At 41.7% G+C, this 17,818-nt stretch overlaps 1 protein-coding gene across 1 annotated transcript; it reads right to left on the bottom strand.

Moving 5' to 3' along the window:
* Nucleotides 1-438: 438 nt before the first annotated feature.
* plekhg7 (pleckstrin homology domain containing, family G (with RhoGef domain) member 7) lies at nucleotides 439-17,649 on the bottom strand. The gene is made up of 17 exons (XM_058074848.2): nucleotides 17,376-17,649; nucleotides 16,104-16,881; nucleotides 13,469-13,488; nucleotides 10,484-10,602; nucleotides 9,874-9,914; nucleotides 9,556-9,657; nucleotides 9,079-9,228; nucleotides 8,736-8,831; nucleotides 7,604-7,702; nucleotides 5,024-5,137; nucleotides 4,756-4,930; nucleotides 3,202-3,317; nucleotides 2,142-2,229; nucleotides 1,981-2,060; nucleotides 1,771-1,924; nucleotides 1,597-1,694; nucleotides 439-1,419 (listed from the first exon to the last, which is right to left on the bottom strand). The coding sequence occupies exons 2-17, from the start codon at nucleotides 16,731-16,733 to the stop codon at nucleotides 1,309-1,311; spliced, it is 2,193 nt and encodes a 730-aa protein (XP_057930831.2). The 5' UTR covers nucleotides 16,734-16,881; nucleotides 17,376-17,649; the 3' UTR covers nucleotides 439-1,308.
* Nucleotides 17,650-17,818: the final 169 nt, after the last annotated feature.

The following is a 17,818-nucleotide window of genomic DNA, read 5'->3' as shown; positions in this document are numbered from 1 at the left end:
CGGACGTGCTGAAGGTACTTGTGTCGCCTACTTCTGGCCCGAAAATGTCCGACGGCATCAAAAATGTCCGACTTCCTGTTGGTTTTGCAATATGGATCCTTGAGACTTTTTGGTGCGTCCTGTCATGATAGACGTCTCCACCAAATTTCGTGATGATCTGTGAAACTGGTGGCGGGGGCTAATTTTTTTTTTTTAATTTCAAGGTGGCACTAGAGAGTCAATTTTGGAACATTGAAACCCATAAAATATAAAAAAATTGCTGCGCTCGCCAAATTTGGTGAGTTTTCGGGCATGTTAAGGCCCTCAAAATCGCGACCATTTTGGGAGAATAATAATAATAGCAAGCACTGTCAGTGCTCGAGCCCTAATAATAATAATAATAGTAATAAATATAAAATTCCCACGGAAATTTTGATGGGCTTGCCACCTGTGCTGTGAACCTCGGGCCCGGTGCGCCATCGGCTAACGTGCTAGCACCTAGCAAGACAGCCTCAAGTACCGAAAAGGTTGATGCTGTCCCATAGTGTCCCCACATCATGCCATGTGTCTATTTGCCTTTAGAAATGAGTAAATTAGCTAAAATGCTAACATGCTAACAGTCATCATGCTAGCACCTAGCAAGAGGGCCTCAAGTTTAGAAAGTGCCAAGGTTGTCCTATAACCTCCCTACATCATGCTATGTGTGTATTTGCCTTTAGAGGGTTGAGTAAATTAGCTTAAATGCTAACATGCTAGCAATTAGCATTTAGCCACAGAGAGAGTTGAGAAGTTTATCTCAAAAATGAGCCGTTAATCACGTTTCTACGTGGCCGTATGGCTGAGCTACAAGGCTGTGAAAAGTCTGTAAATTCTCGTTTTCCCTGGAATGTGGCTGTTCTAAAAATAGAACAGGTGTATCTAATCTAGTGGCCCATTTTTGAACGTTTTGGTGAATAGCGTCGCCATGGTTACACAAAATGTTCCAAAAAAATAAATACCGCTGCAGTCCTGAGCGTCAGGATTCCGGCGGTGTAACATGTGTGGGGGTCCTTCTTGTGGTTTTGGGAAGATTAAGATATAATAATAGCTAAACATCACAAGGAATAACAATATGGGCTTGCATTACTGAGCAAGCCCATAATAAGAATCCATCAACATATTTCCCTAAATGACCAAAGCTTTAATTCCACACTACAGCAGTAGAAGAGCTGTTCAAGGCAAACTACAAAGTATGCTTGTGGTCGTGACGTGTGTGGGGGGGACGGTTGAGCGCACGGTAAAAACGGGCGCATCTCCGATGGCCTTTCATCATCATCATCATCATCATCATCATATCTGCGACGACTCCAACCACAGCGAGGCGCTCTTGACTCGCGGCTGCTGAGAGTCCAGCTTCAGCAAGGCCGACACGGCCTCCTCTATCTTTGAAATCCAGGCCCTCTGCAAAACGAACGCAAGTGAGTCATAACGGCTTTATTTCTATAACGACTCCAAATGAACGACTCCATTGTGAGTCATTGTAGTAATGTTCCAGATGTACATGCATACAAATATAATTACTGACTAATTAGTACTTTTGTATTGTTTCAGTAGTAATAAGTTGTCCATGCTCTCTACCTTGGAAGACTCTGACCCAGCCTGCAAGATGAACGCCCCGATACACTGCTGGTAGCGGTTCTGGTGCATTATTATGAAAGAATGAGGAAGTCCTGATGCTGAACAAAATCAAGAAAAAAATGGTACATTTTTTTTTTTTTAAATGTGTTTGATGTTGTGTTTAATATGAATTACTTGATGCGTTGAGCTGATCGATGTTCCTGAGCTGGAGACGGTCCAAAGAGACGGGCTGGTCCAGAACCGTGAATGTGCATCCTTCCTTAAGAAGCTGATCCAGCTCCAGGTTCTGAGGCAACTTCAGTGGATTCTGTTCAGGACCGATGGACTTCTGCACAGAGGAAGAACATGACGACCATGCACCTTGGAGGAAGACGTCTTACGTACCTTCTTGCTTCGCTTTATCTTGGTGATGAGCAGGAATTCATCAAAGAGGAACAGGTAGACGTCGAGGAGCTTTGTGTTCTCTGGGAGGGAGGAAGCAGAGGAACATGGGATCAGATCTTGTCCATGTATGTGTTCTTGGTTCTGGGTGGGGGAGTTCAAACCTGTCAGCAGCAGTTTGCCGTCATGGAGCAGACTTCTGTGAGAAATCAGGTTCTCAAGGGTTACGGCTTTCAGGAGATGTTTGAGGTTCTGGGGAACGCAAACGAGGAATCCGATGTAAGACGACCATTTAGTAGGACATTTTAAGCTATCAACACAAATAGATGTTATTCATCTCATTCCTTTCTTATTTCTTACGCTCTTATTTTGGTGTGCTTCCTGTGAGTTGTTGTTGCTTCACGCTGTGCTACAATCCCCAATCCTGAAGCCCAACAAAGTGTCAGGACACACTGTTGCATGTACCCAGCTCTTATTTTGCACAGAGCCGTTTTGCGCCGTCACCTTTTGTTTCCATTCTGGCTTCAAAACTGTGAGGAGCCCCCCCAAATTAATGACTTTTACCTGCACTTCGTCATGGGAATGGTTTAATTTCATAAGGAGTAGGAAGAAGCAAAGCTTATTAAATCCTACCCCTCCATCTGGTACTTTTACAATCAGTAACTGTTACATTTGTTCACTTCCTGCTTTCCTAATATAGTTTACGTTTTTTTTTAAATATATATATAATATATATATATTATTATATAATGTGAGTGTGAATGGTTGTTTGTCTATGTGCCCTGTGATTGGCTGGCGACCAGTCTAGGGTGTACCCCGCCTTTCGCCCAAAGACAGCTGGGATAGGCTCCAGCACCCCCGCGACCCTCGTGAGGAAAAAGCGGTAGAAAATGAATGAATGAATATAATTATATATAAAATATATAATTAATATATTAAAAAAAACCAAAACAAAACCTTAAATTGTATTATGGAAAGCAGGAAGTGAACAAATGTAACAGTTGCTGATTGTAAAAGTACCAGATGGAGGGGTAGGATTTAATAAGCTTTGCTTCTTCCTACTCCTTTTGGACATGTGGAACTGTGAACTGATTATGTGATGCATTCAATTGTAATCTGATGCATGTTCAAACCATTACCATTTACTGTAGTGGGAAGCATCTAATAGCATTAGCCTTGTACATGTATGTGAACATTAAAGTTATAGTACAAGTTTATACTGACCTCTGGGATGATCGCTCGCTTGTCCCGCTCCCACACAGGAAGCCACACCAGCGCGTCTGTCAGCTGTTTGACCTTCTGGTAGTTGTCCAACCACTTGACCTTTCCCTCCAGGTCACCTTGGCGACAATACGGAGAAAATTTTCCTATTCATTCTTGGTTAACTTGATGAATGGAAGATTTCATCAGGTACGATTAATTTTAAATTACATTTGATTAATGTTCATGTTAAAGGTTAAATAACTGTTAATAGTTACCCTCCCTATCCGTGTGGAAGTGGTAAGTTTTTGGCTATTTAAGTTTAAAGGAAATAACTTGAAGGCTACCGTTTAGGTCGCTAGCTCTCTAGTTTGCGAGTTAGCATGTGTCTCAAGACCCTGCAGTTGCGCAATAGGTTGTAAATAAAAAGAGTATAAATGTGACTATAGTCGTGTTTTGTCATGTCTACAGGGCTCTAATAATGCTTTGTTCATTTTAATCTGAAAAAATAATTTGTCTACCCACCAACTATGTGGTTTCTTAAGTTTTTATTATTTGCCGTTTTATTATTATTATTATATTTATTTATTACTAATTGATTGATTTTCTTTATTCTTGATTTGTTTATTCATTTTTCATCTTATTTTGTGTAGAAAAATAAAAAGTAAGATATTTTAGAACAGTGGAATGTTTTATCAGAGCTTTTCTTGTAGAAAATCGAAACCAAAGCAAAGTTTATTCATATTTCTGTTTTTAATAAATGCGTTTTTTTTTTGGCAAACCTGATGCGGCCCAGTCTCGCCCAGACCCTAGCTCCAGTGGCCCCCCAAGTAAATTGAGTTTGAGACCCCTGGGCCAGACGTTAGATGATACTTGTTTACAAAGCTAATACTGTATATGGATGATTACATTTCCTGTGTAGTTAATGAAGGTTTTATGGTATTTATGATATTGGTTATACGCTACTTTGTTGTGAATTGACGCTATACCATATGTGTAAAAATTCTAATGAAATTATCCCGTGTCCTGAACCTGGTCGGTGTTCAGGATTTAAAAGTTCAGCTGCACTTTGGTCCCTTTTTTTTTTTTTTTTATTAGAGTCCGCCTTTTGAAATGCCACTGTGTGTGCCCAACATGGCGGATTGGGATTGGTTGGCTGCCAAACGCAGGTGTGACGCCGTGCTGATAGATGAGAGCGAAGTCAGCTTCTACAGTAAATACTCCGTCCACCTAAGGAACGTTCCTCGACAACCACACCTCAGCATATCTGCCCCACCCCTTTAATGGTTATGGGAAAGTATGTAATCAGCCTCTGACTGATTTGTGGTTATTTTCTAACGAGTACTGTGATATGTCAGATTTTTTTTTTTTTTTTTGCCCTCAGAAGGCCTCCAGGCATGAGCGGCTGAGTGATATCGCTGTGACGTGACACCAGTGACCTGGTGGAAAGTTCACATTCTCATCATCAGCAGCTGACAACGTGTGAGTATTGCTTCAAGCCTTACAACAACATGCTAAATGCTAAGGGTGTTTTTTTTTGTTGTTGTTGTTGAGGAGGAATACTTAGGAGGTGCTCACATATCGACACGTCCACTTGCTCCGCTACAGCCTGCACGTCCCTTCTTTCCTCCTCCGTGTGAAACCGCCTCGCGATGTTCCGTAGTAGCAGCGGGTACCGGGTGAGCCTCTGCAACGGCGCCACCAGCAGGTCGCGCAGTTGCAGACGGCGGCACTGCTCGTTCCGCTCACACCACTGCACAGACAGGTGAGTAGACCACGCGGAGGTTTAGTCGCCTGATATTCAAGGTGCATGGCATTTGAACGCAACGCAACTTCCTTCGTGTACCTTGACATAAGATCCAAAGTCCTCTCTGGGCTTCAGGCTGTCCAGGTAAACCAGAGCTGTGGAGTAGTTGAGGCAGTACTTCTGCAGGCAGTGGCATATGCTCTCCTGAAAGGCCTGTCGACAGATAACGGGACCACGTGAGAAGTCCAGATCAACCTAACGTAAAACCAGTCAATACCAGAATACCAAAAACATGCATGATAGGCTAATTCAATTGGTGACTACCATTAGGTTTTGGCTGGCAACCAGTCCAGGGTGGACCCCGCCTATGGCCTGAAGCAAGCTGGGATAGGCTCCAGCTTAAGCAGTATATAAGCGGGATAGATAATAAACACATGGGCAGTTGCTTAATATATTCATTCATTTTCTACCGCTTATCCTCACAAGGGTCGCGGGGAGGGCTGGAGCCTATCCCAGCTGTCTTCGGACATGCTGAACTGGTGGCCAGCCAATCACAGGGCAGATATAGACAAACAACCATTCACACTCACATTCATACCTATGGACAATTTGGAGTCACCAATTAACCTAGCATGTTTTTTGGAATGTGGGAGGAAACCGGAGTACCCGGAGAAAACCCACGTATACTCGGGGAGAACATGCAAACTCCACACAGAGATGTTCTGAGGGTGGAATTGAAACCTGGTCTCCTAGCTGTGAGGTCTGCGCGCTAACCACTCGACCGTCGTGCAGCCCGGGTTATATTAATACCAATAATAATACTAATAATATTTTATTTGTATAGCGCTTTTCAAAATATTCAAAGACGCTTTACAGAGAAAATGGAGTTGAATAAAAGCAAGTAAACAAAGTAAAAGATACATTAAAATACAATATTCATTGGTTTATACACAGCTAAAACATGGCTAAAAGTGGGGCACAGCAGTCAGGTATAAAAAGTTAGACATTAAAAACAGATTTTAAAAAAAGTGGGTTTTTAGTTGTTTTTTTTAAACTGGGTCGGGACAAGCACAGAGCGAATGGGGCGAAGAATTCCAGAGGGTGGGGGCAGCGATGGAGAAGGCTCTGTCACCCCAGATTCGGAGCTTGGTCTTACAGGGGAGTGCCGGGAGATGGAGTCTGAGGGGCAAAGGGGGGCGCGGGGGATTGTATGGATGGAGCAGGTCTGGGGGGGGGGGTCAGACTGTGGAGGGCTTTGTAGGTTATGAGAAGAACTTAGAAGTGAATGTGTTGGGGGATATTGACAGTTACAAGTGATGTAACCAGCTATGATTTGGCCCTCAAAGACACTCAATGAGCTCTAATGACAATAGAGATTTTTTATTATTTTTTTTATTTTTTGCGTGCACAACTCTCAAACTCCTATCCCGACTTTACCATATCAGTGTAAAAACTGACATGAAGAATTGGACATCACCACCATCTATAGGCCTTGGTGTAGTTCTGTACTATAACATGTGCTTAGAAGGAAACTACTATATTAATACTTGGTTGGTGAAACCCTTTGTTTTGTTTTTTTTTTTCTCCCTGCCAGTAGTCTGACGTGACATGCAATGATTTGAGCGTTTGCCAACTGACAAACTGTTCTCAGTCCCGCCCTTAAATGCTGCGGCATTGTTGTCTGTCGGCACCGACACACAATGACAACTTGCTGGCAGCGCATTGAGTCATCTAAAAGGGTATTTAACATCTGTGGCTGATGTCGCTTAAATGGCATCAAACGTTTGGGTGTTTTATTTGCCCATGTTCTATCCACTTTCTCGCGTAGACTTTACCCATGGAATGGTATAAGAAGTTATGTCACACATCCACTCTTCAATCCACTAAAATGTCTGAGTCAATAGCCACGTTTACATGAGGAGTTTCTCTCTTTCCGAAAGCAATGGTATACATGGAAAGGAATATTCCAATCGCGTGTCTACATGCGGCGCTATAATCAACCAGAATAGTCAATAGGGCATGCGCAGTAAAAGCGTAAACACCAACATCACGTGATACCAACTTCTTCCGAGTTTTTCTTTCACTTGTTGGAATAACTCCGTATTGCCAGTTTTTCATTCGTCCAGTCTTGAAATTTAGTTTGAATCAAAAACAATTGCTCGCCTCCATTTTTTTTTTTTTTTTTTTTTTAAATCGAAGAACGTCTCGAGCTGCGATATTACGTCATATCTCAGCATTCGCTGAAAGAACTCACTCAAGAACAGGAAAAGATAAAGTTCAATCTTGCTAATATTTTTCAATTTTTAATAAAACTGGACTTGTGAATGGCGTATAGAAGGGTTTAGATTCTGTTCCACAGATGGCGCTAATGCACACGAAAGCTGTTTGCTAACCGCCAATAAACAACAGAAGAAGAAAAACACCACGATGAAGAACGTAGTCTGACAACTTTCCGAATGAGCGGGTACAAGATACCTCAATCGGATTGGGGAAAGGAATATTCCACCCCTGGGAATCAGATTATATATTCATTCGGATTGTCACTTTTATTTCGGAATGAGGTTTATACAAAGGTTACATTCTTTCTGTTTGAGTAAATAACCCGAATGGAATTGGAATATTTGGGTCCATGTATACGTGGCTATTGAGTGACTCTGGGTGATAACACTTCACACTTACATTGCTCAGCAGTTCCATCAAGGTGGACCCACCACTAGTAGAGATGTCCAGCGAGTCCTTAATGGCACGCAGGAGGTTGCTCAGAAAATCAAAGCTCACCTGTGGTGAAAAAAAAAAAAAAACTGTGTCCAGTGTCACTACATACTCAACCGTCGTACTTCCAAGAGTGTAACAACAATTAAATCACATAGAAAGTCACTTAACAGCAAGCGAGTGGTAGTTCAATTCCACATGACATCAATGTGTTAGCTGGTATCTTTTATGTCGTCTGTATTTCTACATATGCCATTGTAACTTTGATGACCGCGATGATTTATGGTAATGGTAATATTTCATTTGAACATGCATCAGATTACAATAGAGTGCATCCCATAATCAGTTCACAGTTCCACATGTCCAAAAGGAGTAGGAAGAAGCAAAGCTTATTAAATCCTACCCCTTCATCTGGTACTTTTACAATCAGTAACTGTTACATTTGTTCACTTCCTGCCTTTCTAATATAATTCAAGTATTTTTTTAATGTATTTTATTAATTTTATAATATTTTTATTATTTAATTTTTTATTTTTTTGTCACGCACCGAAGTTCGAGGTACCGTAATGGGTACCATAGTAACCGTCAATATAATGATATATATATAGCACATCATGACTGGTTCAAGACTCTTCATCTTTGTATTTAGCAAACATCAACTGCTTGTATTGTTTCTTGAATTGGCTCATCGTTGTGCATTGTTTGAGGGTCTTACTCAATCCATTCCATAGTTTGATTCCACATACTGAAATGCTATGGCTTTTTAACGTAGTCCTAGCATATAAGTGTTTCAAATGTAGTTCTTCCCTGAGATCATATTTCTCCTCTCTTGTAGAGAAGTATTAGATGACATTTTTAGGTAATTGGTTATTTTTAGCCTTATGCATTATTTTAGCTGTTTGAAGATGAACTATATCAGCAAGTTTAAATATTTGTGATTTTAAAAATAAGGAGTTAGTATGTTCTCTGTAGGCGGCATTATGAATTATCCTTACTGACCTTTTTTTGCAGTACATCTAGTGAGTGAAGATTACTTTTATTGATGTGTTCCATGCAAAGGTATCAGCCCCCCACTTGCTGCGTTTGCATTAATGCTCACCAAGCAAAGTTCACTGAGATTTGCAAACAGCCTCCAGGAGTCAATATCGAGCAGGCAGTTCCTTGTCTGGAGGTTTGTGAGTGTCGCCAAAAACACCTGAATGCAACAAAAGAATCAGACAATCGGCTTAGACAGTGTCTGTTTGCCAACCGTTTCGGTCATCCAGAGCTCTAAAGCTGAGACAAAAAAAAAAAAAAAAGCGTCATCAGAAACTCAGAAGAAAGATTTAAAGAACAAAGAAACAGGTGTTGGGTTTCGTTTGTGTTTGGTCTTTTTGTTTGTGGTCCCGTGTGTGTGTACGTGTGTGTGTGCGCATCAAGAGCCATTGTGTGCAAAGAATCACCTCTTTGACAACCATAAGCTGATCCAGGAAGTAAACACATTCGCTGGTGAAAAGCTCCCAGATGGCCTCTTGTCTCTTGGAGGCCAGACGGTCAGAAGAAGAGCACCACTGGGAGGACTGGTCTTGTAGGAATTCTGCTAGGGAGTAGTCCTGCACAAAAATGATAGTAAGAAATTAGTAAAAGCCATAAATGACTATGTGTGTATTCCATGAGGTTCCTCCCCCCATGCTGATCCACCCAAGCGTGCACAGTGAGTGTTTATGTTTATGCTGGGCAGTTACAGCCTAGAAAGTCAGGTTCTTGCATAACTTGTTATTTCAGAGTAGCACGTTCGACGTTGGATTAGAAATCAGGATCTGTTAGTCGCTTAGACTGCAATAGTGCGTGAATTGAATATCACTATGCACTGTCACATATAGCATAAACATAACAAACAATGTAGTTCTTCATGTGTTTTTACAGTGATCATTTCTCACCTTATACTTCTGAAGGTCGTAGTTTCTCCAGTTCTGAATTTGCGCTGTGGAGAGATATTTCTCAATATCTGACACGGTGCTGTTTTGAGACTTCCCTTTAGTCTGAAAGGTGAGAACCACAATTTGGAAATAAATTAGCATCCTTGTGTGTTTATGGAACAACAAATGGAGTATTGCATTGTCACTCTGGCCCAGTCTTGCATGATATTACAAACTAGGCGAGGAAAATCCATGCAGTGGCACATTAATCTGCTTTGAGAATGTTCAACTCGCCACTGTTATTAAAAAAAAAAAAAAAAAAAGACCAAGAAGACCCACCGTGCTACGGCGTGAAAAAGGCCACTTTGACTTCTTTGTGTCTGGGGGGAAAAAAAACATGAATTACAACAGGGGTTCTCATACATAATAGTATAGTATTTCTATGTATAATGTATGTATAATAATAATATAATTATGTAGTCAGTCAAAATAGCTTTGTAGCATTCATTATACAGTTCATAAATTACATCCAGTTAGCATTTGCTGTCAAACATTACAAATATACAACAAATTAAAAACATAAATATAAATAATACAATAATAAAACAAATATAAAACAAATTAATTCAAAAGACAATGCGGCCAAAGTCAACGCAACATACTGAAAGTTTTTTCATCAATGGCCACATTTTCCAATAACACACACATTTCTACAGTGGAATTCATTAGCGGCTGAACAATCCGACGCTTGTTGAATTCCGCTTCACAGTGCTCGGAAGAATCCGGAGAGGAGCTTAATGTCAGCTGACTGATGTCACATAACATCTACAAAGTGATGTTTGATCAGAGGTGTATTTGCGTTGACATGTCGCACTGTAGGCAAGCGTAAGCAAAGTGAACATGACTGCTATTCAAAAGTAGAAAAGAAAGTAACATCGGGAATGTTTACCAGAGAAGTTGGAGTTGTTTAGTCTATCAGCTGCTCCGTTGGATACAAACAGGTCACCTGGTGAAACGTCTAATCCGGACAAGCTGACCACTACAGAGCTCCGCCTTCTTTCCTGTAGCCTGAGGTAGACAAGGAGTTTGGGTTAGTCCCGTCACATTTATCCGAACAATGCTATGGTTATTATGGTAATGGTAATGGTTTAATTTCATTTGAACATGCATCAGATTACAACTGAATGCATCCCATAATCAGTTCACAGTTCCACATGTCCAAAAGGAGTAGGAAGAAGCAAAGCTTATTAAATCCTACCCCTCCACCTGGTACTTTTACAACCAGTAACTGTTACATTTGTTCACTTCCTGCTTTCCATAATACAGTTTAAGTTTTTTTTTAATAATGTACCTCGTACCGAAGTAGGAGGTGATATGAGCATCCAATGACATAATGGGTACCATAGTAAGTGTCAATATAGTGATATATATAGCACATCAAGACTGGTTCAAGACTCTTCATCCTTGTATTTAGCAAACATCAACTGCTTGTATTGTTTCTTGAATTGGCTCATCGTTGTGCATTGTTTGAGGGTCTTACTCAATCCATTCCATAGTTTGATTCCACATACTGAAATGCTATGGCTTTTTAACGTAGTCCTAGCATATAAGTGTTTCAAATTTAGTTCTTCTGAGACCATATTTCTCCTCTCTTGTAGAGAAGTATTGGATGACATTTTTAGGTAATTGGTTATTTTTAGCCTTATGCATTATTTTAGCTGTTTGAAGATGAACTATATCAGCAAGTTGAAGTATTTGTGATTTTAGAAATAAGGAGTTAGTATGTTCTCTGTAGGCGGCATTATGAACTATCCTTACTGACCTTTTTTTGCAGTACATTTAGCGAGTGAAGATTGCTTTTATAGTTATTAGCCCATATTTCCACACAATAAGTAAGATATGGTAGAAGCGGAGAGCAATAAAGAGTGTGGAGTGATTTCTGATTGAGAACAAATTTTGCTTTGTTCAATATTGAAATATTTCTGGCCACTTTATGTTGTATATTTGTAATATGAGGTTTCCAGCTTTGATTAGGATTTCAGAACTCCTAAAAGTAAAGATGTTACATGATGAGCTTTTTGATGAATATATCTGTCCTATGTTCTAATAGCTCGTTACTAAGGCATGTTTATAGCTGGGAAAAACACAGGTGTGGCTTTTGGCCTCAGGCAATACTCAAATAGCTCAGGTGTTTTAACATATTCTCTGCTGGGATAACAGAAGAGAGTAATTGTGATAACATGGTAACAAATTGCCATCCAGTTATAATCTGGAGTTGAGGCAATCTAGGATTGATGGCATCGCAAAAATCACACGTACTCTACTCCATTTTCAAGAAGCGTTTGTATGCACAGTATGCAGTTTTCTAGTGATTAAGTAATATATTGGATCAAATGATACCATACGTTTATTCGGCAGCAAAAACAAATGCTTCTTTGATAATTTTGTCGAGTATTTATCCACCTACAGCGTATCAATGGTGGATAGGCTGGTTCTGCGGAGATACAGGTCGACTTTCAGCACCCTGTCATGTACTGACAGTTGGTCGGTGACCCTTATCAGCTCACTGCGGCTTCACTGTCGAAAGCTGAAGTGTTTTCTCCCAAGACCAACATCGGTACAGAACTGATGAGAGCAGACAATCACGTCAATGTGTGCCGTGGAAAAAAAAAACTCATCAGGCTTGCACTAACTGGCCACACCTAAAATACTATGTTTGTGTTCACATGATTATTACTGTGGGTGTACTTTGCACGGGTGTAGAACTACGCATGATACCGAGATGTGTTTTTTTATTATTCAGCCTCTATCCAGAAGATAGAGGATGAAGTTCAGTTTTACACCTGAAGCAAAATAATACTTTGTTAAATGAATACCTGCTAGGACTGTGCTCTATTGTAGTACTTCGATACGTGCAAGCAGAATTTCAAACAAGAGGAACAATATTTGCCTCGGCCAACAATAACATGTAAAACAGCGCTGGTGAGCGTTTCTTCCTTATCGAGCACAGTAGCTCTAAGGCTACATTTCTGCAGTTGAACCACAAACGGCTGCAGGCGGGAAATCAGTGTGCTTGGATAAATTATCGGCGTCTGCTCATTAATCTTGTACAAAGTGCAAAGTGATCAGTTCAGGTAAGCTTAACACCCGAGTCAACGTTGAAAGAGATAATATAGCGAGCGAGTGAGCGGCATCACCTGAGGTGGGCACACGGATAATGAGACTGGAGGAAGGGAACAGAATGCTCCCTCGCAAAGCAGGTCAGAGCTTCCGTACTCTTCATTCCAAAGCATCCTCACAATGACAATCCTGTTGCTTTGAGACCCACTCAGAAAGCCTCCTCTGTGTCCACTGAGGGCACTTGTAAAAAATGGGCGCTTTGTTCTCCGCTCAAAAGAGAAATAATGATGCACAAAAACAAAACTGTCCCCACCGATGTCTTTGCGGGGCTGGGCCGCAGTAAGAGGTGCAGTGCCAGCGTGTAATTAAAAGGGACAATAGCTGCCTAATTATCCGACGAGGGGAACAACCCGGCCGCCCATTAGGAGGGGTGTGGGTGGCACTAAGGGAAAACAGCATTAATGGGGGTTTGTCTAGTACACACACAACCATGGGACTCTCAAAACTTAACCCACTAAGCAGCGCCGCACTAACAAAGACATGAATGACAATGAATTCCCAATGGGGGTCCTTATAGCAAAAAGGTACCATCGCGGGTGCCCGGTGACACAAGGCAGGGCCCTGTAAGTGTCGGCTTATGTTTTTTATGCAGACGAATAAAGAGATTTCCAGTCATAATAGCGCCAGCTCACTGTGATAATTAGAGATGATTCAAAACGGGTGGGCAGGGGGGGAATTTTCATATTACTGACATGCAAACATGTTCCCATCAAAAGGATGATGGCGTCACAGATAGCATGCAAAAAAAACTCACCTATTAGGGTGATGCTCTTCCTGCAAAAAAGAGGACAAGGTTGCAGTCATTGCAAAGCTTTGCATTCAGTAGTACAGTAGAGGTATACATGAAACATCAAATAACTAATGTTTAGGCCTGAGTTATGTCATTGGCAATCATACAGTCACTAGGGAAAGAGTCCTGACTGGCAACATTTACAAATTAAAAATAAAAATAAAAAAAGACCATGAACTTTTATCAGAATATGTTCCTCCATTTCTATTAGCAAACAGATGTAAACATAACCTTGGATGGAGTAAAAAGTCATGCTACTACTAGGTCTTACAGTACCCTCAACATTCCGTGGTGTTCTTCTAGCAAACAACAGTATTATATCACTTTCAAAAGACATTCAAATCTGAAACTGTGTTTTAAGTGGCCACTCAGATTCAAAAGCCTCTGATATCTGAGGAGAATACCGACACTCTATTGAGAATGTGCTGTGTTGAATAGCAAGAGCTGATGAATAGATCTCCCATTATCTTCTTCCATCGCTCGCTGACCCCTCCATTATTGGGTGACTGCTGACTGCCGTGAATGGGGGACCCAGGGAGAGCACTTCCCAGGCCTCTCCGGGGCAGTGGGCTCGGTCCAAGCTGTCAGTGCATGTAACTGCTGATTCATCGGCTGTCAAAAGCTTGCATTGTGGATGACCACCAAGGGGGGGAGGCAGAAGGAGCTCGATCGGACTTCCACAAGAAAGGAATGTGTAACAATTTCATTTACAGGCGATGGATTAAAAATCCACACCTGACTACACCGCATGGTGGAATGTATCCGGAGACCAAAAGGGCCCCAAGTTCAAGTCACCCAAACAGTACGGGGTTATGGGCAGTGGCGGTGAATCAGCCCCTCCGCTTGTACACCTAAAACACTTCACCTAAATCCTATAATTGTTCACTAGTTGTTGATTGGCTGTCCATTGCCTCAGTGTGTGTATTGATGACGGGAGATTAAGATTTTTGCTTGATGAATGCCAATAATTTCAGACAAATTAACATCTTTTCTACAACCATAACATGCCTTTCTCGATATGGTTGTTAAAACAAACGAGAAGCAACTGAACTTCATCTAAACTGATTGTCCTTATTTGGGTCACAGGTGAGCTGGAGTCTACCCCCAAGTGGAGTAAAACCTGGACTGGTCACCAGCCAATCACAGGGCCCACATAGTCACACTTCTTGTTTTTTTTTTTTTAAACACACATTGGGGTAAAAAAAAAAATTTCAGCAAGATGTTGGTAGAGGGTGGAATTGAACCCTGGTCTCCTAGCTGTGAGGTCTACGCGCTAACCACTCGACAACCCTCTATCAACATCTTGCTGAAATTTTTTTACCCCAATGTGCGTTAAAAAAAAAAAGTGTGACTGGTTGTCTATATGGGCCCTGTGATTGGCTGGCGACCAGTCCCGGGTGTACCCCGCCTCTCACCCAAAGACAGCTGGGATAGGCTCCAGCACCCCCGCCACCCTTGTGAGGATAAGCGGTAGAAAATGAATGAATGAATAATAATATGCAAATAAGTACCAATATGAGTTTGGAAATCTATTATTCCCAGCATGGGCTGCACGGTGCTTGAGTGGTTAGCACTCAGGCCTCACTGCAAGGATACCCGAGTTCAATTCCACCCTCGGCCATCTCTGTGTGGAGTTTGCATGTTCTCCCTGTGCATGCGTGGGTTTTCTCCGGGTACTCCGGTTTCCTCCCACATTCCAAAAACATGCTAGGTTAATTAGCGACTCCAAATTGTCCATAGGTATGAATGTGAGTGTGAATGGTTGTTTGTCTATATGTGCCCTGTGATTGGCTGGCGACCAGTCCAGGGTGTACCCCGTCTCTCGCCTGAAGACAGCTGGGATAGGCTCCAGCGCCCCTGCCACCCTCGTGAGGATAAGCGGTAGAAAATGGAATGTTGGTAGAAATCATACCACAAGCTACCCAACATGCCTTGCGGCAGGAATATATGGGTGTTTTTCTTTGCCATGGGTTTGTGCATAAATACATATTTATTTGTATGCCCACACGGTGTAGTAGGCAGATTTGGGTAACGTTTTTGCACAAGCTACTGATTGCATCAGATTATTTTGGCGACTGACTGGCCAAGTTAGGCTTAAATAACTTGGTGCCTGGTGAAACATAATCACCCATGCAGTAATTATGCTGTGGGAGGCGCTTACCTCTCCCTTACCTATTTGCTTACTCAAATCCAGGTGTTGACCTTTTTTTATGGCCAGGCAGTGTAATAAAGCTTATTGCTTAATCATTCAATTGTACGTGTCAACGTAAATATGTCTTATCGTAATAATAGTGCTGTTTTTTTTTTTTGTCATTTTGAGTTGGTGTCTGTGACAGCTTGGCGTTTACAATTCAAAGTCTAACAAGCGACTGGTATACTGCAACCTCCCCATGGCATATGGGTAATTATTGACATGTGGGCACAAGCTGACTTTTGAGATAAGTAATTACAATTGTGTGCCTGTTTAATGAACAAGTGACTTTAGTTATCTGTGTGATAACATTCTAAAAGTACATCATACAGTATTATGAGTATTAGAGTATTATGCTGTGTTTAGTGCACCACCTTGTTTTGAAATATACAAAATACCACAGCTCACCTGTAATTCACCATCAGGAAATCCAAACTCCTTCATAATAGTAGGATGAGCACTGTGACATTCTGGCTTCATGGAAGCGATATGATTGTCAAAGGTCTTTGATCTATGCGATCTGGTTCTCTGACGGCCACAGGATGAAATTGGCGGATGTTCATGACAGATCTCCCCATCGGAGAGGAGGGGGCTCATGGCGAGAGGAGACTTTACTCTGTGTAAAGGTGATGACAAAGTGACAGGTGAGGGCTCCTCTCGTGTGCCGGCGGGATCCCTGGACTCCAACACGGGACGTCGGGTGCTCCTCATCCTCCTCAAAGTGGGAGAGGTGGAGATGCGACTGGGAGCCTGCCGATCAAACTGGAAGACGGGTGCTACCATTCCGTCACTATCAAGCAAGGGTGAATGTCTCAGCTTGGAGTGCGTCCGTGAGAGTTCGATGTGCATTATGACCGGGTGGCTGGTTTGACACTCCTTGTGCTCAGAAGGCCCGCCGCCATCTGTTTGAGTCTCTGCATTTGCCACACCTGATGTGAAATCTTCATTTTCCACCCATTCAATGTAACTCCAGTCCAACTTGGTTTTATCAGCCTGCTGCTCATTGTCCTTCTGGACAACATGTTTCATTGTAGACATTGTAGCCTCAAAGGCATTGTAAGAGCAGCAAAGGCGTTCAGAAAACAGGCAGTTTAGTGGTTTGGCTGCTTTGCTTCTTCTGATTAAAAGGTCAGATGATAATCCTGCAGCATTCCAGCACCATTCACACCAATAACCTGACTGGATTCTAGGGGGAAATTAAAAAAAGTCAACATATCAAGTAAAACTTAGCAATAATACTCTAAAACATGACATTTAACCATAGCAAAAAAAATAATAGAAGGTGAGTCTACACTATATGGGTACTAATGAAGACTTTCTGACGAGTTTAAATGCGTGTAGGTGAAAGCAAAAGTGGATTATAAAGCTTATTCCATGTGACAATAGAGCGACACAAAAGGCGTGAAAGCGAGCTGGCGCACTGTTGTTACGTCACGGATGTTCACCTAAAAAGGATAACATTGCCTTATGCAGTTTAAAAATAAGTCACTTTAACAGTTAATTCTGTTGAAATACTTTATTACTGCTGCTAGTATTCAAAGTTGAGCCACCATGAGGCGACAAAGGAAGCGTAATACGTTGTCGTAACGTTCTCAGGTAAAGTATCTCACCTGTGTCTAATCACATACTAGCGCTTATAAGAGTTGAAGAAGATGGAGAAAGAAGATAATAAGTACTTACTTATGTGTGTGGAAAGTAACGGCCGAGACCTGCTTGACGTCGGCGGAGGAGGGGAGACCTGCTGCTCGGCTAAGTGCCAAAGGACAACCCGAAATGGCTCAAATAAAGAGTTAAAGACACAAAGTATCCTCCCAATAACTGTTTGTGGTCGTTCGGTAGACGACGCTAAAGAAGAAGTAGATTAAGCAGATACATAATGGCAACATGAGGGCGTTTTAGCCAGTTAGCCAAGCCGGATGAAAGGTGCGACTGTGCACTGCCTGTATGGAAACATCAGTGCCTCTCTCTCTCTCTTTATTACCACCCTCTCTCGCTCTCTCTCTGTCCCTCTCTCTCTCTCTTTCAGGTTGCTTAGCTAGCTCAAAGTTAGCACATCATTTACTAAACCTTTTTTAATCATGAGTGTATATGTAATTTTACAGGCATTGCCAAACAAACTCAAG

The sequence above is a fragment of the Doryrhamphus excisus genome, linkage group LG1, assembly GCF_037039965.1.
Source record: "Doryrhamphus excisus strain RoL-2023G ecotype Guam linkage group LG1, RoL_Dexc_Guam_v1.1, whole genome shotgun sequence".
NCBI lineage: Eukaryota > Metazoa > Chordata > Actinopteri > Syngnathiformes > Syngnathidae > Doryrhamphus > Doryrhamphus excisus.
Note: the sequence above shows the minus strand (reverse complement) of the source record. Positions and strands in the feature narration are given on the sequence as shown.